At 30.8% G+C, this 23,011-nt stretch overlaps 2 protein-coding genes across 4 annotated transcripts; both read left to right on the top strand.

Moving 5' to 3' along the window:
* The first annotated feature begins 209 nt into the window (after window positions 1-209).
* Window positions 210-3,959, top strand: LOC145040274 (uncharacterized). 2 transcript variants are annotated; one of them, XM_078988231.1, is made up of 9 exons: window positions 210-540; window positions 1,166-1,260; window positions 1,419-1,487; window positions 1,580-1,695; window positions 1,772-1,826; window positions 1,921-2,041; window positions 2,136-2,183; window positions 3,578-3,672; window positions 3,758-3,959. In XM_078988231.1, the coding sequence occupies exons 1-9, from the start codon at window positions 447-449 to the stop codon at window positions 3,857-3,859; spliced, it is 795 nt and encodes a 264-aa protein (XP_078844357.1). In that variant the 5' UTR covers window positions 210-446; the 3' UTR covers window positions 3,860-3,959. The 2 variants fall into 2 exon arrangements, with proteins under 2 accessions (XP_078844357.1, XP_078844352.1); XM_078988226.1 differs by having other exon boundaries at window positions 212-540; window positions 1,151-1,260.
* Window positions 3,960-17,716: 13,757 nt separating this feature from the next.
* On the top strand, window positions 17,717-22,427 carry LOC145040262 (Late embryogenesis abundant protein, group 2). 2 transcript variants are annotated; one of them, XM_078988219.1, is made up of 4 exons: window positions 17,717-17,833; window positions 17,960-17,997; window positions 18,541-19,475; window positions 22,294-22,427. In XM_078988219.1, the coding sequence occupies exons 3-4, from the start codon at window positions 18,543-18,545 to the stop codon at window positions 22,294-22,296; spliced, it is 936 nt and encodes a 311-aa protein (XP_078844345.1). In that variant the 5' UTR covers window positions 17,717-17,833; window positions 17,960-17,997; window positions 18,541-18,542; the 3' UTR covers window positions 22,297-22,427. The 2 variants fall into 2 exon arrangements, with proteins under 2 accessions (XP_078844345.1, XP_078844342.1); XM_078988216.1 differs by having other exon boundaries at window positions 22,291-22,427.
* Window positions 22,428-23,011: the final 584 nt, after the last annotated feature.

Genomic DNA, 23,011 nt, shown 5'->3' with positions numbered 1-23,011 from the left:
ATACTCCCAAACCATTTTCATGTGCATTATCCATACTTATTGTAAATTGATTTTTCATTTATCAAATAACAAAAGTCACCTCAATATAAAATCATAATTTCAATTAGGTATGGGATTCCCTAGAATCATGAACCAAACGTGCTAAGGATTGGAATCGGATTAAAATGTGTATTTCTTTAAGCATCAATGGAGTCATAATACATAGTCAACTCTTGACCGACATCCGGTCAAAATTAAGTTGACCTCTCGCTTTCTCAATCTCATATGAACTTCATCGCCTTATATAAATGCGTCGGATTAGATTTTCTTGTTGATTCAATATTTTATTGCCAAATTGAAGATATGCTTCGCCGGTATTTCAGGTTGAAAATGGTGGAAATGAACCTCATATAGTGTCTGTGTGTGTGTGTATTTTGTCTCTCTGTGTGTGTTTTTATTTTCTGGGAATGGATGATAGAGGAGGACACGATGGTGGATCATTTGTCGCAGTTCGGAGGATTTCGCAAGGTCTTGATAGAAGCAATGCTTGTCATACAACAGGTATACAAAATCTCCATCGATTAAATTCGTTGAACTACGTTACTTTTCATTATGATTTTGTAAAACATTGGATCTGTGTTGGTTGAATTTATTCGTGTCGCGAGTTGAGCTTGCTTAGAACTGTAAACATATCGATTGAATTCCAACTTTCTTCGAGATTGTATAAGACTGAACTTTCAATGGCGTATAAAGTTTGGATCACTGTCAAGCGAGCGACTTTAGTTAAGACAATCTGGTTCGATTGGATGAAATGGATAAAGCTTCAGCCTGTTATTGCGTCTAATCAAACAAATCTCTACATCTTTTTGCTTACAATTCATGCTTTTTGATCGGGATTAAGTATTTCAAATTTCAAATTTCAATTCATGTGCTCTGATTGACCGATTCCATTTCATTTTGAGCATAAAGTGATTCCTACTTTAGGTTTTCATTTCCCCTTATTCTAAACACCATCTGTAACAATATGCATCGTTTTTCTATCTGTGTGGGATTCATAGATCCTGTTCCATACTTCCATTACATACCTATTCATCAAGACATCAACATCATGACTTTTGGTAAAATTAGAACAAACTCACTTGCTCTGGTCATCTTCTTCTTCTTGTAATAGATGAGGCTGTTGCAGGCTCAACAGCATGGCTTGGCAGAAGCCTTTCATGTGTTTGTGTTCAGAGAAAAGAAGGAGACTCTCGCCCTTCATTTGATTTGACACCTGCTGAGGTATTTGTTATACCATTTCACATGATTGATATATATATATATATATATATATATATATATATATATATATATATATATATATATATATATATTTGATATGTTTTCAATACACCATTATAGATCTACACTTATGCTTTGTTTTTCTTTGATGTTATCAGGAGGATTGCTTACAAAGGCTGCAAAACCGTTTAGACATAGCCTATGATAGTTCAATTCCAGAACATCAGGTACATATCTTTATATCTGTAAAAAGATATTATTAATTTTATAAAAAGGGAATTGACATTAATACAATAATATACCTATTTTGTTGTTGTAGGAAGCATTAAAGGCATTATGGAAAGCTGCATTTCCTGAAGAGGAACTCAATGATCTGATTTCTGAGCAATGGAAAGAAATGGGCTGGCAAGGGAAAGATCCTTCCACAGATTTTCGGTAAAAAAATTCCCATTTTGCCCTTGAATCCTATCATTCCCTTTTCCTATTCATAAACCATGGAGTTTTGTCATAGGGGTGGTGGATTCATATCACTGGAGAACTTACTATATTTTGCCAGAAATTTCCAGGTATACCCCTCCAAGTATAAATGAAAGTAGGATGTTATAAATTATAAAATATAATAAACAAATATATAAAAGTAGATTGATATTTATTGTGTAGAAATCATTTCAAGATCTTCTTAGGAAGCAAGAAGGTGATAGAGCCATGTGGGAATATCCTTTTGCTGTAGCTGGAGTTAATATCACATTCATGCTTATTCAGATGCTTGATCTTGAAGCAGGTTTGATAAAAATGTTAATAATCCTTAAGAAAATTTGGAAATTTATTTCTTTTTTTTTTATATATATATTACTAATAGTGTTTCAAATGTATAGTAAAACCACGGAGTTTTGTTGGAGCAACTTTTCTAAAGTTTCTTTCAGGTATATAATTAAATTATAAGTGACCTAAAGTGTTAAATGGCATCCATTAGGATATGATATATAATAAGATATATAACTAAAAGTAAATTTCATTTTTAGTAAGTTTTAAATCAAATATAGGATTAACATGATAAAAAAAACCTTATCTAACCTCAATTTTTTTTTTAGAAAAAACACTCAAGTTTTTATTTTTTCACTAAAAAACCCTCAACCTTTTAATTTTTTCAGAAAAACAATCATGAACTTTAAATTCTTTTTGGGATTTATGTAGAAAAGTCCCATTATTTTGGGAATTTTTTTGATAAAGTCCTAAAAAAGTTAACTGAAAAGTCCTGATTATTTAATTTTACACGGTAATTTGTCGTTTCCTGTTAAAATAACAATAAAGACTTTTTTGTTAATTTTGGCAGAATATTAAATAATCAGGACTTTCCTGTTCAATTTTTTTTAGGACTTTATCAAAAAATTTCCTAAAATAATAAGACTTTTTTTGCATAAGACCATTTTTTTGGTTAATCTCGTGAAAGACCTTATATTTTGTGTTTTTTTCATATTAAACCTCATCTTTATTTTTTTCCTGAAAAATACATTGTATTTTCTAATTTTTTTCAAAAAGAACCCTTAACTTTGTCTTTTATTCCGAAAAATCCCTCAACCTTCTAATCCTCAATTTTTTTTAGTTCTTCTAAAAAAAACTAACATTTTACAACTTTTGTCGGTAAAAAATGACTAAAAAGGCCGGATCGAAAAAATGAAAAAATAAAAGGTTTTTTTCAGGAAAAAAATAAAGTTAAGGTTTAATCCGGAAAAATCACAAAATATAAGGTCTTTTATGAGATTAACCTTTTTTTTCAAAAAAAACCCCTCAAAATAGACAAGTTTTTTCAGAAATAAAAATTACTAAAAGGGCCAAATCGAACAAGATGGAAAAATACAAGGTTTTTTTCAGGAACAAAATAAATTGAGGTTTAATCCGAAAAAACTTGTAAAATGTGAGGGTTTTTGGAGAAAAAATAAAAAAGTTGAGGTTTTATTTGGAACCAGTTAGAAAGTTAGAAGGTTGAAGGTTCTTTTCCGAAAAAAGACAAAGTTGAGAGTTTTTTCGGAAAAAATATAAGATCTTTTTCAGGAAGAAAAATAAATTGAAATTTAATCCAGAAAAAAACATAATACATAAGGTCTTTTATGATATTAATGTAAAGAAAATTGAAAGCACAATGATGTGATAAAAAGAAATAATGGAAGTATGTCATAACCACATAGATGCCACATCAGCAGTTAACCTGTCAAACCAGTTAAACTTCAGATGATTTATCGTTTATATTTATTTATTTATTTATAATTCTATCGTAGGATCTAACAAAATTGCTTTTTATAAATTTATAATACGACAGAAAACGAGTCAGCATTTGACCTTTTGTATTGCATCACATTCAAGCTAATGGATCATCAATGGCTTGCGATGCACGCATCTTACATGGATTTCAATGTATGTGATTAATTTCCAAATTTTCATTTTTAATTTATTTAAAAATTATTAAATTAAGGCGTTGTTTCTTTTTGACTTCATACAGACTGTGATGAAATCAACACGCCGTCAACTAGAAAGAGAGCTTTTGCAAGATAACGTGAACCGCATTGAGGAACTTCCTTCCTACGGTCTTCTTACTCGATAGAATTATCAGTTTTGTTTGATTCATGAATTTTTACAAAAAAAAATTAATATGATGATTACTATTGAAATTCGCATTATAACAAAGACAAAAGTTTAGTAAATGATATTGTATCTGTTAAAGCTATGTTTGGCGCGCCACAGCTGCCTGATAAGTTAATTTTTTTTTTCGAGTTTTTTTAAACTGTTATGATTGGCAAGTCAAAAAGTCGTTGCTAAACTAACTTTTTTAAAAGCTGCTTTGAAAAATTTCTAAATATATCCTTAATTAATTATAAAAAAATAATATTCTAAATGTTCTTTTATATCATTTTATATCTTTCAACTACCATTTTTTGTTAGATAGCTTAGAAGCTAGCACAACTAGTTTTTACCGAACGGCTAACTTTTCAGTTACTCTGTCAAACATAGCATAACTAACTGTAATACTAACTACTAACCCGTCTCATATGGATAAAAAAAATAACAAGTGCTAAGGGCTAAGTTGTAGGCTACAAATAACCGTAACTTTGGAAAAATGGTATCAGAAGTAATTTTTGTTGAAAATTTATACGTATTTTTAGAGTGCATATTTTATGCGAGTTTCTTGTTTGTATCATCTTTTTGTTGTTTTGAAGATGAAGTATGTGAAACATGTATTTTTTGCATTACGTTTCTTGAAGTAAAAGAATTGGAATGCATTTTCTTTTTCTTGGTTCTTTTTCATTTGTTAGGTGTCATAAAATTATTTAGGTTTAGGCTGACTAACTAACTATTTCCAACCTTTATTTAAGGCTTCTCCAATCGCATGATATCCAAAAAAATTTGTTGTTCGAATGAGGTCCAACCACGTCATATACCTCATTTCTTTAGGAGAGGGAATAGTATATGGATAGATATTAATCTAAGAATATTAAGCGGATAATGACTTGAAATGATAACGGATTTTCGATTTTTTCATATTCAATCATTAATTTTTTTTATTATCTATTTACTACTGAATTATTGAAACTGTTCATATTTTACCCTCATGACCGATTTATATTTATTTACTAAACTTTTTGTTACCGGTCATAAGGTAAAATATGAACAATTTAAATAGTTCCGGTATTAAGGATAAAATATGAACATTTTCAATAGTTCAGTGACGAATAGATAATTTAAAAAAAATTAGTGATTAAATGTGAACAAAATCGAAAGTTCGTTTCCCTTTAAAAAAAAAGTTCAATAACTAGATGTGAACAAATTTCTTTTTATATTATGTTTTAGCAAATTATTTGTTTTAGTTAAATTCTAGCAACATTTGTTGATGAATAAATCTATGAAATAAAATAAAATAAAATAAAAAAAACAAAACCCCGAAAAATATATTAAAAAAACGAAAAACCGAAAACCGAAATAAAAAACCAATGGTTTGGTATTTTCCAAAATAAAAAAATCAAAATTTCCAATCTGATTTTGGTTTAACAAAAAAATGAACCATTCTCACTCATAGCTATTAAAAAACTTGTGTTTTATGGTTAGAAATTAAGTTGTATTTTGAAGAAAAAAATTAAAAACCTTAATTTTTTTTTTTAAAATGATTTTAAATATAAATTGTTTTTTCTAAGACCTTCTAAAATTATGAGTGACTTTTTTGAAAGAAAAGTAGTGTCGTTTTAATTGTTGAATATATAACTTTTTTCTTTCTAAAAAAAAATATTTTTGCAAAGGTAATACGGATTGGTGGTTTAGACACAATACTTCATAAAACATGTGAACGGTTTTACTTAATTCTATATGTCTAGTTAAATAATCATACAATCTCAAATATAAATCAATTATCTAGGTAAATTAAAAATATCTAAATTCTAAACAACTTGACTTTCATTATCGATATTCTTTTTAATAGTAAATATATTAATATGATGCTTGTCAATAATACATGGAGTATAACAACATATATAATGTATCAATGTATGTAAGTATTCTTTTATAAACAACATATATGCTTTAATGTATGTCAATTTATATGTTACATAATTTTATAACACAAATTTTATACATATAATATTATGATAATTTTTATACATATAATATTGCATAGTTTTATAACATAAAACTTATACATATAATATTGGTTTCGTTTTTCGTTTTTATACTTTTTTCGGGGTTTTTGTTTTTTTTTTTTTATTTATTTATTTATATTTCATAGATTTCTTTATCAACAAATGTTGTTAAAATTTAACAAAAATACATAATTTGCTAAACCATAATACAAAAGAAAGTTTGTTCACATTTAGTCACTGAACTTTTTTAAGAAGAAAACGAACTTTCAACTTTGTTTACATTTAGTTACTAAACTTTTTTTCAGTATTTATTTGCCATTGAACTATTGAAACTGTTGTTACCGGTCATAAGGGTAAAATGTGAATAGTTTCAATAGTTCAGTGGCAAATAGATAATTACAAAAAAAAATGTTTAATGACTAAATGTGAACAAATTCGAAAGCTCATTACCCTTTCAAGTCATTATCCGGAATATAAAGTTTAAATGAGATTGTCTTACCTATAAGAAAATTTATATGATCACAATAATCATTTTTACAATTTTTTTTTATCATAAAATAGTCAAAAGAACGAAATTGACGTTAATAACCATAATTTTCGCAGAATCGATGTCATTTGCGAACTTTTTTTTCTTCAAAACAATGTTGTTTTGGGATGTTGATGCGAAAATGACAGCATTGACTGCAAAAAATGTATCAAGATTTTCACATATTTGGCTTACAAAAATTAAGTTATTTTTCTTTAACTTTGAACCATCTTCATCTTTGATTAAGATGACTATCAATGCTAATTGTTTTTTTCCCATGAATCATACTTATTTTCCCATGAATCATACTTTTATTAGAATATTGTACAAATACATGCCACTTGAGCCAAATAATTACATAGGTAAATACATCAGGCTATCTATGGGCTAACTAAACAAATTAATAATAATACATATAATACATTTGTTAACATTCCCCAAAGTTTGATCGGGAGGAGAATTTCGAATGTTTAAAATGATCTTGAAGTCGTTGAAGAGCTGTGTCGGAAGCCCTTTGATGAAGATGTCAGCATACTGAGCAGAAGAGGGGACGTGAAAAACAGGAACAACTCCTTGAGCAACCAGGTCACAGACAAAATGAATATCAATCTCGATGTAGTTAGTGCGTTGGCGTTGAACTAGGTTCGATGACATGTAGACATAGCTAATGGTATCTAAAGCTCACGAAGTAAATTATGAACCCAACATGTCTCTGTAATGGTGGTAGCGATGTCGTGGTACTCCGCCTCGACACTCAAACGAGAAATAACCCCCTGTCATTTAGAAGATCAGGATATCAATTTATCACCAAGAAAACATAGTATCCAGATGTCAAGCGGAAAGAAACAGGGAAGCCGTCCCAACCGGCAAGCCGGTATCAGAGTAAATGCGAAGATCTGACGTGGGGAAACATGAAGTTGCAAGTCGTGTTTAGAGTACCCCGGTGATAGCATAAGATGCACTTTAGCGTATGGTAATGAGGCTCCCGGGGATCGTGCATAAATAGGAAATTTTGTTATATAGTAAAAGCGATGTCTGGTCGGGTGAAAGTAAGGTACTGAAGAACGTCGGCAAGATTATGATAAAGAGAAGGATCCACAACGGGAGGTCCAATAACATCCAACTTATGAGTGGTCTTTGTAATTGTACGCGCTAGATTTCACTGAAGCATATTAACCCGCTCAAGGATCTTTGATGCACATTTTTCGCTGAGACAGGAAGAGACCATGAGAGGAGCGGGTTACAAACATCCCACGAAAGTAATAAGGGCCCTAAGGTCAATCATGGAGAAATCTTTGCTAAGTTGAACAATGATGGAGTGAAGGAGTGTTGTAGAAGAAGCAGTTAACACAATGTCATCAACATATTAAAGAAGGTATGCAGTAGATACACCCAAGTGGTGGATGAACATAGAAGAATCGGTGAAGCTATGCTGAAAACTCATGTAGAGAGCATGCTAAGCAAACCAAGGATTGTTTTAGACCATATAACGATCATTGTAAATGACATACATAATAAGGATATTGGGAGTCTCAAAAACTAGGGGTTGGTGCATGTAAACTGTCACATGAAGGTGACTATGAATAAATGCATTCTTCACGTCAAGCTGATGAATAAGCCTGTGTTTAGAGACAGCCAAACTGAGAACGATCTGTATAGTGGCCGGTTTGACAACCAGACTAAAAGTCTCATCATAATAAATGTCATGTTGTTGTCTACGAGCGTTAGCAACTAAAAGTGCTTTATAGCCCGAGAGAGAACCATTATCATTAAACTTTCCTTTAAAGAGCCACATAAATCCAACTGCATTCACTTCCGATGGTCGTGGAACAAGAACCCAAGTACCTTTGTAATAAGAGCATTATATTCCTCATTCATGGCTTTATGCCAGTTTAGATCTTTTGAAATCCTATAAATGTAACCTTAGTATAAGAGAGAGATAACGAGAGAGAGAGAGAGAGAGAGAGGCGGTATGAAGATTAAGGCATTGGGTTGGTTTGACGATGCCACTTTTGGAATGAGTGTGTATGTGATGAGTCAAAGGGGAGTGTTGGCGGAGGGGGAGGGAACGGATGAGGTGAGAGATGTGGTGTAGCTGGACAAGAAGTTAGGGGAGGGGGTCATCTGCATGTTACGGGGGGTCAGATGAAGGAGAAATGGGAGATAGAATCTAATGAAGGTTAGGAAAAATGTCAGAGTCATGAAGGAAGTCATAAGATGGTGGTTCAGAGGGAGATCTTACTATTCACATCTATTGTGAGAAAGTGAAGAAACTTGTAGATCTTCTTGAAGGTATAGGAGAAACCATCAAGTACATAAATCTTATTACATATGCCTTAAACGGTCTAATCACAAAATTGATAGTTTGGAAAATATTCCTTGGCATACCAAAACCTAAATCATCTCTTTTTGAGCTTCGATCCACACTCTCTGTCGAGGAAATCCAATTAGCCAAAAATCCGGTCATCAAACCCACCAAAGAAAGCAACACTTCCTCCCATTCCCTTCTTTACGTTGCTTCCCATACCATTGGTAAAACTTTAACAAATCATGGCAGATGGAGATGGGACTATTATTGATGCATGTGAGGAAATGAAAGATCGATATGACCCAGAGTCATTATAAAATGATATTGCTAGATAATATATGATCTTAAAGAGTCACACTAACAACAACAATTGATTATTTATTATAAATTGATTTTAATAAATATTCAACAAACTCTTATGATTAATTCAAAATTATTTACTTCATGGAAATATTAGTTTTAAATGGAAATTAACACAATATATCATATGATATGATTTATTAAGTCATGTACATTATTTTGCACTAGAAAGATTTTTTTTCTTTTAGCCAAAAGCTAAAGTTTATATTTTATAACAGAAGTTTACAAAATTTATAAACTTTTTCTTCTTTTATATCTTTATAAGAATGAATAAAAGAAGAATGTTTTTTTGATTTCTTTAATCAAAAGTAAAAAAAAAAATGTCTTAATAAGCATGGGACACAACTAGACTTTAGGGACATGTTATATTTAAAGTTCTAAGGACTTATGCTTAAAATAATAGCTTTATGAAGGATTGAAAGGCTTTCAATTTGTGTATGCCAGAAACGTAAGTTCGCTCTCTCTTTCTTTTATCTTCTCTTTAGTAAAAGGTGGTAGAATACTTGCATGCATTTTCTCTCTTTAAGTTTATATTTTAGTTATGAAGATAAAGCTTAAGTGCTTAAGAATTTATGGACTAGCATCTACATCAAGTTGAAGCATTGTTGATGGATTACTAAAGATGAAATTTTACTTTCATTCATCTACAACATTCAAGCCTTCCTTGAGGAATCAAACTCTATAAAGTTTGTCTTATTTTTCATCATCTTTGGTTGTTTTCTTTCCAAACTTTCTAAACACTACTAAAACCTTATGTTTTTGAAATTCACTTTGAATAAAAACTCAATATGAAACATATTTAAAGATTAACTCCAACCAACAGACTCATACCAAGGTCGATTGGTCTTTTATCCCACACATCAATCGGTGCCTAATTGTCAACAGTGGGCATATCCACATGCATTATTTCTTCAGCAGTGGGCTAAACCACCTCCATTCTAGCTGAACCAAATGTAGAGCGGGCCTACCTCTAACAACCATGGGCTACTTAGCAGTAGGCCAACCATGCACACCCACTCCAAAAATAATTATCCTCAAGACCATCCGGCCTTTAGAAAAGTTCCAGAAACAACATCGGCCCAACATCCCCCTTGGGCTTGGCTTGGAAGCGCAAACCAACCCACTTCTCTACCTTATATGTTTAACACAATGACACTAATAATAATACATATAAATCTGCTAACACTCAATGCACTTGACGAGACATTTAGGTATACATATAGTGTTTCTCCATTTATCACTTTAACTAATACTAAGAGGATATATATATATATATATATATATATTTCAATTCATATAAGGTTTTTTTAATGCTTTGTTATCTATTCGAACTTTTTATACTTAAGATTTTGTAAAATGGTTTGCCTTTTTCTGATGATTTTAAAATGAACCTATTGAGTGTTGCTACTCTGCATGTCAGCCTCTGAGTATCTTTAGTTGACATTGGAGAGTTTATATTGATAATTTCTTTTATTTGTTCTACATTAACTTATATTCCCCTTTTAGTTACCATATAGCCCACAAGTTTTCCTTATCTTACTCAAAAATGACACTTTGTGGGGTTGAGCTTCACGTTGTATTTTTCTAGGATGTATAATGCTTCCATAAGATCTTTCACTTGATCTTCATAAATTTTGGATTTTACCACCATGTCATCTATGTATACTTCCATGGTTGTTCATATTTTATCTTTGAACATTTTGTTCATAAATCTTTGATAAGTTGAACTTGCATATTTTAGACCAAATGGCATAACAATATAGCAATATGTACCTACAGGAATCATGAAGGCTATGTCCTCCTAGTGTGATGTTTCCATTTGAGTTTGTTGTATTAGACCTCAGGCGCTAGCAAGTCTCCCAAAACCAATTGGTGTTAAGAAAGGTGCTACCTTTTTACATATATCACAGGCAGCCCTCTAGCACCTACGACATTTGACTGCGACTAAGAAACCTTCCCTACACATCACAAAGACTGAGCCATTTTTAACCCAACAACCCCCCCCCCCCCCCCAAGAAATTGCTCTTTAATAGAATCGAACTCGCGACCCTAGCTCTAATACCACTTATTGGAACTCGGGCGCTACCAACTCTCCCAAAAGCAATTAGTGTTAGGAAAGGCGCTACCTTTGTACATATATCACATTCCGCCCCCTAGCGTCTACGACATTCGACTGCGACTAGGAAACCTTTCCTACACATCACTGAGACTGAGCTATTTTTGACCCCAACATGTTGGAATCGGGAGGATACATCCATGAAAGTCAGGATTTCGTGTCTTTCTATTTTTGATTAAGAGTATTCAGAATTTCTTCATTGGAGATGAGAATATGGGTAACTTGCGATTACTTCTCTCAGAATGTTAGAAGTTGTCATGGTTGATGTGAATGCATATCATGAAGTAGATTGTCCCCCTTTCCAGATGATTTGTACCCATTGATAATGATATATGGGGTGCTTTGCAAAGTCATGGTAGTTAAGGTTGTGATACATAAAGTGGACATTCTTCATGAGGCGATTTGGTCAATGAAATTTTAGGAGTAATAACACCACAACCCTATGGCAGGTGCCAAATTGTTTTGGTAAATAAATAGCCAATGGTGATTTCAACCAATTTATTCAATATGTTCAAGTTATGGTGCCATAATTACTTAGAAATGAAACAATGAAAATGATGCACATAAGATGTATGAGGAAAGCCCTTGATATTAGGAAAGATCTCTAATATAAAACCTCAAGATCTTACAATCATTAAGTTGTCTTATATATTTTATTGATTTAATGGACTAGTATAATGTAAGTGAGCTTTATTGATAGCTGCTAGTTAGTGAGAGTGTTTTGTGTGTGTACATATATTGGAATAGCTCTTTATTTATACATGACTGTTCCTAAAAACTATTAACTACTTTGCTAAAAATCTACCTTTATCTTCTCCTTTAAGATCTAAGTAGAGTAAGTCTTTTATTTTGAACTTCTCATGAGGGTATCGCTTTGACTAGGTCTATGTTGACGTTTTCAATACATGATTCAAAGTAGAAGGAATATTATAAAATAGAAAATAGATTAGTCAATAACCTTTATGATCGTGACCAAGATGTCTGTCAAGATCTTGTATGGTATGTTTCTTTGAGTCTTGCACAAAATGTTAGTAATAAAATCTTACCCATACTAAATATATTATTTATTTCATTTTATTTTAATATATTTTTTTGTAAGTGATCACATATGTTCATGCATAATTGGTAGTACAATAAAGTTGATGTTGTGTATACTTTTAGAGGATATTGAACAATCTAATTTGGGTAGATACCAAAATGATTTCTTTCCTAAATTTTAAATTTTTTCTTGGTAAACATTCTTGTGATGATGTTCTTAAAATGATTTCTTCCGTGGGTTTAACATCTTGCTTGTATATTTGTTGAAGGGTATGATTTACACGTTCATCAAAGTTTGTAACTTATTTGAAGGTTTATTGAAGGGGATTGATTTCTTGCATGGTCGATTTGTTGAAGGGGTTTATGAATAATGATGGATCTAAAGGCTAGAAAAAACATTAGAGGTTGATCAAATATGAGTGGGAACGAAGGTTTAGTTTTAAGTTCTTGTTTGTTTGTTTGTTTTTTTTTTAATTTTTTTATGGTAGGTTCAACTATTCAAGATTTTGATTTCTTGTTCTTGTTTTATAAGGATTACATTCCTTGTTTTTATTCCATTTGGTTGCTTCAACATTTCCACGATTGGATTTGATTTTATGCTTGATTTGGGATGAAGAAAACTAGAATGGAGAAATCATAAGTAGCATATTGGATGTTAATTCTAGGTTGATTTTGTGTGGCAAATAATAAAAAAATTATACATCGTATGCAAACACTATGTTTAGCACATCACAACGAGCTTAGAGCTTGGAGTCGAGTTGGGTAAAACTCTAAATGGGGGATATACCAGTGTTACCTCCCTGAACACCTTTTCTTGGTGTGTGGAACCGCTAAATATACATGATGTGTGTGTGTGTGTTAGAAAACCTTATCTTCAACCCATATTGTCTATTCCATACACGTGCACAACATGCATTAAAATTATACTAACGAATGAGTTGAATTCCATGTGTTGTGGGTTGAGAGAGATAGAGTTGACGAAACAGAAAAATGATGATGTGGCGCCTAGGTGACATGTATGTTGGGAGAGATGGACTCCCTCCAGACTTATAAGCTGATTTATTTTTCAAACTTTTTTAGATTGTCATGTTTGACAAACAAAAGAGTTGTTTATCAACTAACTTTTTTAGAAGCTACTCAAAATGGTGTTCCAATGAGCTTTTGAAGTTTTTTTTTTCCTTTTAAATTTTACAAAAAACAACATTTATCAAGATTGTAAAAGTCGCTAGGTGGATCTAAATCGGTCTATAAACGATTAGAGATTAGTCGGTGACTAGTCAAGAACTCTAAATTGCAAATCAATTAAATTTAATATAAATAAATATAACTAATATCATACAAAGTAGGTAAATATGACTAATATGATAACAAAATAAGTTGGTATGATTAATATAACACCAATAGTTCTTCAAATAGTTTATTTATTAAGGTAAATTTTCTTTAAGATGTAAAGATTTATCGGCTTCAACAACTTCACTAGTTTTCTAGGCAGTGGTTAAATGCTAAACACCGCATAGTTAGTTGCATACTGCCTGGCGGATTAATCAAAAAGTAATAAGGGATTGTCGAGATTTTTATAACATCGACATTTACTATTTATATAACACTAATTTTTATACATATATTTTTATGCAATTTTATATGTGACAATTATCTTATTCAATTGGTTTTTACGGGATATTATTTTTTAACAAGTAGTTTATTGACTACTATCTAGCTTTTTAGCCATTACTACCTTTTTCAGTTGTTCATAAAACATAGTCTTAATCATCGAAAATAATTCATTCATAAATGAAGAAAATCAAAAATCAAGTACATGGGTACAATTTAAAATAATTCATTCATAAATGAAGAATATCAAGTACATTGATCTTATTTTCTAAAATTAAAATAATAGTGTGATTAACAGTGAAACTACCAAAAATATAATGATTCATATATAATTTATTACTAGTTTACAACCCGTGGGAATCACAGGTAAAATATTTTTAAAATTGTATTAAATTAATAAGATTTTAGTTTCTTTTAAAACTTTATTATTGATCATTGAAAATTAATATATATATATATATATATATATATATATATATATATATATATATATATATATATATTTGATTAGCTGATATACATTATCTATGCCAAGACATTTAATATGATTATGATTTATGAAACATAATATAAAGTTGAATTATTTGTAAACAAAAACACAATCAATAATGAAAATGACATTGATATATGAAAAATTAAAAATATAATTATATTATTGTCCTTGTGGCACAATTTATTGCATACATGTTGATTTAGGAGATTGTAACATGAATGAACCATTTTTTGTAAATAATCCGTTAGTTATTTTAATTTTAATCAGGTTAACCAAGAACCCCATATACATTGAAGTACGAAAACCATATATGAGGCAACGGATGCATTTCTAGGTGATGTTGCTTAAAATTTACATTTTGATTGTTAGATGAATTTATATTTTTAAATAAGTAAATATATAATATCCCCTAATTTCGAGAAAAATAAAATAATTATATATTTCTACATTACATGAATTGTCCATGATAAAAATAACATGGTGAACAGATTGACTTTTAAGGGGCAGTATTGGAATATATAACAGTTGTGTACATAATATAAGGTTATTATTTGAGTTAAAGTTAAATGTTTTAAAAATGGAGTAAATGAATTAAATCATTACCCTTAAAAAGCACATATTCAGTAAATCAATAATATAACCCAAAACTGTTGATAATATAAAATTCACTAGAAATGGTTTTTATGAGATGGATACAAATAGAAGTGAAATATTTTATTTTTTAGAAATGTATAAGCATTTGATACGGTTACTACGATTTGGATCTTTAAAGTAGTTAAAGGAATGAAAAACTCTTTCAAATAAGTGGGATGGCAAACTAAGATTTTAGGATTTGTAATAGTTTAATATATTATCACATAATTTATTAAACATAATATATTTATTAAACACCCAATTTTTACTTCCTATCAATGATTTCATTTTAAAAAAATACAACATATAATGAAAGTAAGATGCTAACATATGTAGGAATCATCCCTATAAATCACAGTTGTAGGAATTGTCATTATATTACACAACAGGACCATAATATGCTATATCATGTATTGTGTATTTTATCTATGATTTTCAGTTTGACGCGGTGGCTCAACGCTTAATAGATTTTCAGAAAAAAAAGAAAAAGAAATCAGATATGCATAAATATATATAACGATCAAATCAACTTATTTTACCAAAAATAACATCCTACAATGAAAACATATTTGGAATTATCTTATAATATTTCTATTTCGCCCCTTGTCAAAAAGATAGAAACAATTGTTCTTATTCCCCATCTTCGTCTAAGAACTTTTACCTTTTTTTTAAAGTTATAAACATAAAAACGGATAAATAGCTTTGCTATTAAACAAATCAAAGTGAGTTCATTGAAAATTTTATGAATATACGTTAAACAAAATACATAATAGATCACTATGTTTTACTGAAATAACATATCACAAACATGTAGTTTAAACATGAATGATAATATGGTTATTTTTACAGCATGGATAAGAGTTGATTTAACATGCTATAGCCATAAATAAGCTCAAAATTTGGATGGTATACAACTTCACATCAACGAGGTAAATCACAAAACATGATGAATTAAAAGAAAGAAATAATAAAAACATTACTGGTTTATATAAATTTATCCTAAAAAAAGTTGAAAAAGTTAAAAGCAAGCAAAGAGAGGACAATAATGAAAACATGTTTGGAGTAATCTTATTTTTTCCTCTTTTTGCCCCTCATTAAAAAGATAAAAACAATTGTTCTTACAAAACTTCACATCTATGAGGTAAATGAACGTTATGATTTAAATGGAAGAAATTAAAAAAAAAGGCATTATTGGTTTTTATAAACTTGTTCATCTCAAAATAAAAAAACATTATTCGTTCTTCATAACTTTACCATTTTTGGTTAAGTTGCAAACATAGAAACAGATGAATAAAAATGTATTTAGAATTTTCAATAAATTTGATTAATGAAACCAAAAAAAAAAATGAAAAACAACCATATTAAGATGAATACAATAACTTAAGAGGTGAAACATTCAACCAAAAAATATATAAATTAGCAAAAAAAACATGTAAAATAGAAAACATAATCAAACATCCAGATTATAAGGATTCAACCAAGAAACATATACATTAGTAAAAACATATAATTTCGAAAAAAAGCATCTTACACAGATTAAAAGGATTCGACAAAATCGAGTGATGAGAAGGCTGATCTTTTTTTGCTTATGTCTTTTGCAGAGGATTTACGATAGATAGTCTTTCTAATCGATTGTTATAAAGAACTGGAATATTTCTACCGTAAATAGAAATGATAATGCGCAAGATAATCGATGGAAATCTAATTTAAAATAGATGATATAATGGTTGAAATTGTATATGCATCCTACACAGATTAAAAGGATTCGACAAAATCGAGTGATGAGAAGGCTGATCTTTTTTTTGCTTATGTCTTTTGCAGATGATTTGTGACAGAAAGTCTTTCTAATCGATTGTTATAAAGAACTGAAATATTTATACCTTAAATATAAATGATAATGTGCAAGATAATTGATGGAAGTCTAATTTAAAATAGAAGATATAATAGTTGAAATTGTATATGTTAATATTAACCGTCAGATTATTCGGAATTTGAAATTCATAGTTTCGAAGATAAGATTCGAAGGTAATAGAAATTTCAAAGCTTATCAATTCCTTTTTGTAGGGATTCCTATTGAATGATGAGATGAATTTTAGGCCGAAATTGAAGAACGTTTATCGCAACTAGTTCAATAAGGTATGCAATAAAATTATATTAAAATGACAAATCAGTTACAAAAATACGGATCAAACGAAAAGAGAAAAAAGAAGCCGGGGTATAAGAGTAATTTGACTTTTTCAAGAAAATTGATGTAGAATGGACAGGTGGCAATTAAGGTTTTTTTATTAGATTAGAGATGTTATCTTCGCTATCAATTATATAATGAAAATAGGACACGTCATCTTCACAACTTTGATAACATATGATAAAGTACTAAAGGCGCCCTTCGTTCTTTAAGGTAATATAAAAGGGTTATTGCATTTAAAAAGAATATATTTGTCTCAAATTTATAAAAAAAACAATTTATAATCTTTGTTATATTAATTAATTAATCAATAAAACAAGGTAAAAAAAAAGCTCATAAGAATCATCCTCATCCTCACCGATAGGAATAGTTTAATAAGTTAGCCTCAATAAACATAAATAATGATACACGACTAAAAATAGATCAAAACAACAAAATAATACAAAAAAATAAACTTAATACACAAGTGTTTAAAGAAATATTAAAAAGAATTCTTGCTAAAATGACAGATTATTTTTCAAATTTATTTTAAAAATCGAAGAAAAAAAAAATTAAAATAGCCGTGGATTAAGCGTGTAAATTGTGATCAGATGGACGGTAGACTGACGTATTTAAGGCGGGACTATCATAAAAAGTTCAGACACACACAAACACACAGTTGAGATCTTCAGACTACAACAGGTGCCCTCTCTCTCACCTCTCGCTATTTTCATCAATCGTACATCTAATTAGATCTGCACAACTTGTTCCGATCTAGAATTGCGTTTTAATTCTTATACTTATTGTAATCTCCTCCGATCGTTGCAGATTCAAGTTCAATTTCGCGATTAACAAAGAAACTGCAGGTACTGTTTCTTATTATAATCTGTTACTTGTTTGAGCAATCGGTAATTTTGATGCGAAAATAAGTTCCTGATCTTTAGTTGCAGTTTCAATTACTTATTTTTTATGAGCTGAATCCAAATCTGTGAACTCTCGTGAAGTCAATTCACTCAATCTAGTCAAAATTTTGTTGTTTTGCGTTGATTCGATCTCTCATTCTGTAATCTTTGAGCAATCGGTAATTTTGATGCGAGGATAAGTAATCCCATTCTTTTCTTGTTTTGCTTTGCTTTGATTCGATCTCTCATTCGATAACTATCCGATTGCCAAACGGCTGAAGGATGAAGATAGAATTTTTGTTGAAGTTCCATAGTCAATTTGTTTGCTAGTATTTCTATTTTCGCTTTGACTATTTCTATGAACTTAAACATAGTAGACCGATCGATTGGTGTATGATATATTTCAAAAGTATAAGAACAAAAAAACACAAGCTGTTGTAAGCAAGTTGTTGTTCTGCATTATATTCGTTGGAATTTTGCGTCATACTTAGTCTTTTGTTATTTTAGGTATGTCATCAGACGATAAACCAGAGATAATCGAACGAGGTGCTAAGAAGAATGAAAACGAAGAAGGTGAAGAGAATACTGGATTTCTAGGGAAAGTAAAGGAGTTCATTCAAGATATTGGGGAAAAGATTGAAGAGACAATCGGATTTGGAAAACCAACTGCCGATGTCTCTGCAATTCATGTCCCCAAAATCAACCTCAAACAATGTGATCTTATTGTCGATATTCTTGTCACAAACCCTAACCCCATTCCAATTCCTCTCATCGACATCAACTACTTAATCGAAAGTGATGGAAGAAAACTAATCTCTGGATTAATCCCTGATGCTGGCACAATCCGTGCACATGGTTCAGAAACTGTTCAAATCCCACTCTGTTTAATCTACGAAGACATCAAGAACACATATAAAGAAATTCAACCTGGAAGCATCATACCTTACAAAATCAAAGTTGACCTAATCATTGATGTCCCTGTTTTCGGAAGAATCACTATTCCTCTTGAGAAAAAAGGGGAGATCCCAATACCTTATAAACCCGATGTTGATATTGATAAAATCAAGTTTGAGAAATTCTCCTTTGAAGAAACCATTGCAACTCTCCATTTGAAGCTGGAAAACAAGAACGACTTTGATTTGGGATTGAATGCGCTTGATTATGAGGTGTGGTTGTGTGGGGAGAGTATTGGAGGTGCTGAGCTGGCGAAAACTCAGAAGCTTGAAAAGAATGGGATTACTTATCTTGATGTTCCGATTACTTTTAGGCCTAAAGATTTGGGTTCTGCTATTTGGGATATGATTAGAGGAAAAGGGACTGGATACTCTATGAAAGGGAACATTGATGTAAGTACACCTTTTGGTGAGATGAAACTGCCTATAAAGAAAGAAGGTGGTACTACTCGGCTTAAGAAGAAGGATGATGATGATGATGATGATGAGGTATGTGAATTCTATTGTGTTACATATGAATTTTCAATACATGAATATAACCTAAATTTCTAAATTATATCCACATTAGGAGTTTTTTCATAGCTTTTTCAAGGGTTAATCTCATAAAAAATGTTGTATTTTGCGTTTTTTCCGGATTAAACTTTATTTTTTTCCTAAAAGAGACGATGCATTTTTTTTCAATTTTTCCTATGTGGCCCACATTTATCCAAAAAAAACTGGGTTAGTCTTTAAAAGGTTTTATATTTTGTGTTTTTTTTTCCGGATTAAACCTTAGCTTTATTTTTTGCCTGAAAAAACTTTGTATTTTTTTATTTTTTCCGAAAATACCCTCAACTTTATCTTTTTTTTTTCAGAAAAAACCCCTCGAACTGCTAACTGCTTCCAAATAAGCCCTTAACTTTTTTTAGTTTTTCTCAAAAAACCATCGCATTTCACAAATTTTTTTGGAAAAAAATAACTAGAAGGGTTAGATTGGAAAAATAAAAAAATAAAAGATTTTTTTCAGACAAAATAAATTTGAGGTTTAATGTGGAAAAAAACAAAAAATATATGGTCTTTTATGATATTAACCCGAAAAACTTGTAAAATGTGAGTTTTTTTTTTTTTTTTAAATTTTGGAAAAAACTAAAAAAGTTTATGGGTTTTTGGAAACAGTCAGAAGGCTGATAATTTTTGTAAAAAAAGATAAAGTTGAGGGTCTTATCGAAAAAAGTGAAAACATACATTGTCTTTTTTAGAGAAAAAAAAAAGAAAGTTCAGTGTCTTTTTTAGAGGAAAAAAAAAAAGAAAGTTGAAGTTTAATCATGAAAATACAGAAAATATAAGGGTGCGTTTAGTTGCGGAAAAATGGACCGTTTTCCGGAAAAATTTTCCAAGAAAAATAAGAATTTTGAAAACGCGTTTAGTTCGTCTATTTTTCTAAATTTTTCACTCCGTTTTCTAAAATTACAAAGAAGTTGGAAAATTTTGGAAAACTGATAATCATTGTTTTCCATATTTTTCTAATTCCAAAATTTTTCTATAAACACACACCGACTTCACCCCATCCACTTCTACCTACCCCCACCTTAACACCCCCACCCGCACACACACACACACACACACACCAACCCACAAACACACACATACATACCCACTCACACACACACACACACCCCAACCCACACACACATACATACCCACACACACATACACCAACCCACAAACACACACACTTACACATACATATCCACACACACACACCCGCACACACACACACACACCAACTCCCACACACGCACATACATACCCATCCACACACACACACACACATACATACCCACACACCCACACACCCACACCTACCCCCACCCCCACCCTCACAGACACACACACCCACACACACACAAACCTACACCTACCCCCACAAACACACATACACACACACTCGCACCCCCACCCACCCAACACCACCACAACAATCACCGACCTACCATCACCATCACCACCACTAACCCGTCACTAGCACCACCACCACTGACAAAATTGACGCCGCCACCACCATCGCATGTCATCACCACCACCGCCGCCGATCCGCTACCGTCACGCGCCCCCACCCACACCCTACTACCATTACCGTTTTTTTTAAAATGAAAACCGATAGAAAAATAGACATCTAAACACATTTTCTAATTTTGTAAAACTGAAAATGAAAAATGAATAAGTTTAACTAAACGCGTTCTCTAAATTTTTCAATGAAAAATGAAAACGGAAAATGAAAATTGAAAAGGGAAAACAAAAAACGGAAAATGAAAATTGTTTTCCGTAACTAAACGCAACCTAAGGTATTTTATGAGATTCACTCTCTTTCAAACCAAAAAACTTTTGAAAATTGAAAAAGCTACAGAGGAAGTCTTTTAAAACTAAAGTTTTTTCAAGTTGCTTGCTAATTAACAAGCTCTTCTTATAAGCTTTTTCAATGATTTTGTGGGTTCCATATTTTTCAACAAATTGTAACTAAATAACATATAAAAGCATTTAAAAAAACTCTCTTTTCCTATTGTGGATGTTCTAAATTGGTACCTTTAAGTTTTGGTTATCTCAAACCCTAAAGGTGTGTTTAGACATTACATTTTCTATTAAATTAAACACGTGATAAGATTACGATTTTTTTCATAGGCCAAATTTCATAGAAACAACTAAAGTTTGTTTTTTTGTTTAAGAGTTGTTTTATTTTCAAGAAAACACCGAATGTTTGTACCTTTTACCTGTAATGAATTGCAAAAAACAATCGGGATAATATTTTTCTTATTAAAGTTGGTTTTTATAAGAAAAATCAAAATTTTAATGGTTACTTAATATAAAAATTCTTCTTTAAATTATAATGGTCTTATAAAATAAATAAAAATTCTATGTAGCTGTCTTTTAAAAAAAATAAACAAACATTCAATTATTTAAACCAAAAAAATATTTAAGTAGTTAAACGGAAAAATCCAAAATACATTTGTATGGAATTTATTTAGCCCATGGGCTTAATTAAACTAAGCCACATAAATACATTTTTATTAGTAAAGCCCATGGGCTTAAACTATCCCACCTAAATACAACTAATATAAGTCCAATTTAAGAAATCCAAACATATAACTCGAAGCCCTAAACTATAGGGACCATTCATGTAATTTACCCCAAACCATAGGGATCTTTCGTGTAATTTACTCAAATTTCTTTAAAAAATTGAATATACATAAAAAAAAGTAAATATAGTTTGCATATTTCATAATATTTTACGGGTTAAGTCTTCGATTCTTCCCGTGCATATATGCAGGAGTAGAGAATAAGGAGCATGAAGGGTTGGTATCATGAGTCATGTTTATCTGCAATGTTTGTGTTAATTAATTCTATCTGAATCTATTCAGCGGTTGTGTTAAGAGAATTTGATATATAAAATCCATATTTTCCTCATATTTGTGGTTCATCATATGGATAATATGTTGCAAACATCATATCATAGAGTTAATATATTGTTACAGTTTGGATCTACACGTGCTCTTATCTGATTACAGAATATGATTATCAAATTAATTTATTACAAATGGACAATGGAATAGAAGCGAAGGATGATTATGTAACCACAAAGTTCATCAAATCTTAGCCTTGCTACACCTATTAGAAATCCAAAAATAGGACCTGTGCATAATATCATCAAAAATGTAAAATTTTCTAGGAATAACACTTCCAAAAAAAATGGAATTTCAAAAATTCCACAAGTGCCAAAAAGTTGTTATGATCACCAGTCATAAAAAAAACCTTCCTTTGACCACTCCTTAGTTGACCGTATCTGACCAATCAACAAGAGATTGCATAGAAAACTGAGTTTGGCACCGAACATTTCACCAAGTAGCAATGCACTTCCAAACCTCAATCAACTTAGTACACCCAACAAAGGAAGTACCAATCGACAAGCCTTGCTACACCTATTAGATATATACTCCATCTGTTTCAAAATTATTATCCACAACCAAAAAACACACAGATTAAGAAAACAT

The sequence above is a fragment of the Lactuca saligna genome, chromosome 1, assembly GCF_052625555.1.
Source record: "Lactuca saligna cultivar CGN05327 chromosome 1, ASM5262555v1, whole genome shotgun sequence".
In the NCBI taxonomy this organism is placed as follows: Eukaryota; Viridiplantae; Streptophyta; class Magnoliopsida; order Asterales; family Asteraceae; genus Lactuca; species Lactuca saligna.
Note: the sequence above shows the minus strand (reverse complement) of the source record. Positions and strands in the feature narration are given on the sequence as shown.

Bases quoted from the DNA above. Each gene is read 5' to 3' on its own strand.
- LOC145040274 (XM_078988226.1), top strand. From the start codon at position 447: ATGGATGATAGAGGAGGACACGATGGTGGATCATTTGTCGCAGTTCGG. The intron at 541-1,150 runs GTATACAAAATC...TTCTTGTAATAG, and splicing joins CAATGCTTGTCATACAACAG to ATGAGGCTGTTGCAGGCTCA. The intron at 3,673-3,757 runs GTATGTGATTAA...GACTTCATACAG, and splicing joins CATCTTACATGGATTTCAAT to ACTGTGATGAAATCAACACG.
- LOC145040262 (XM_078988216.1), top strand. From the start codon at position 18,543: ATGTCATCAGACGATAAACCAGAGATAATCGAACGAGGTGCTAAGAAG.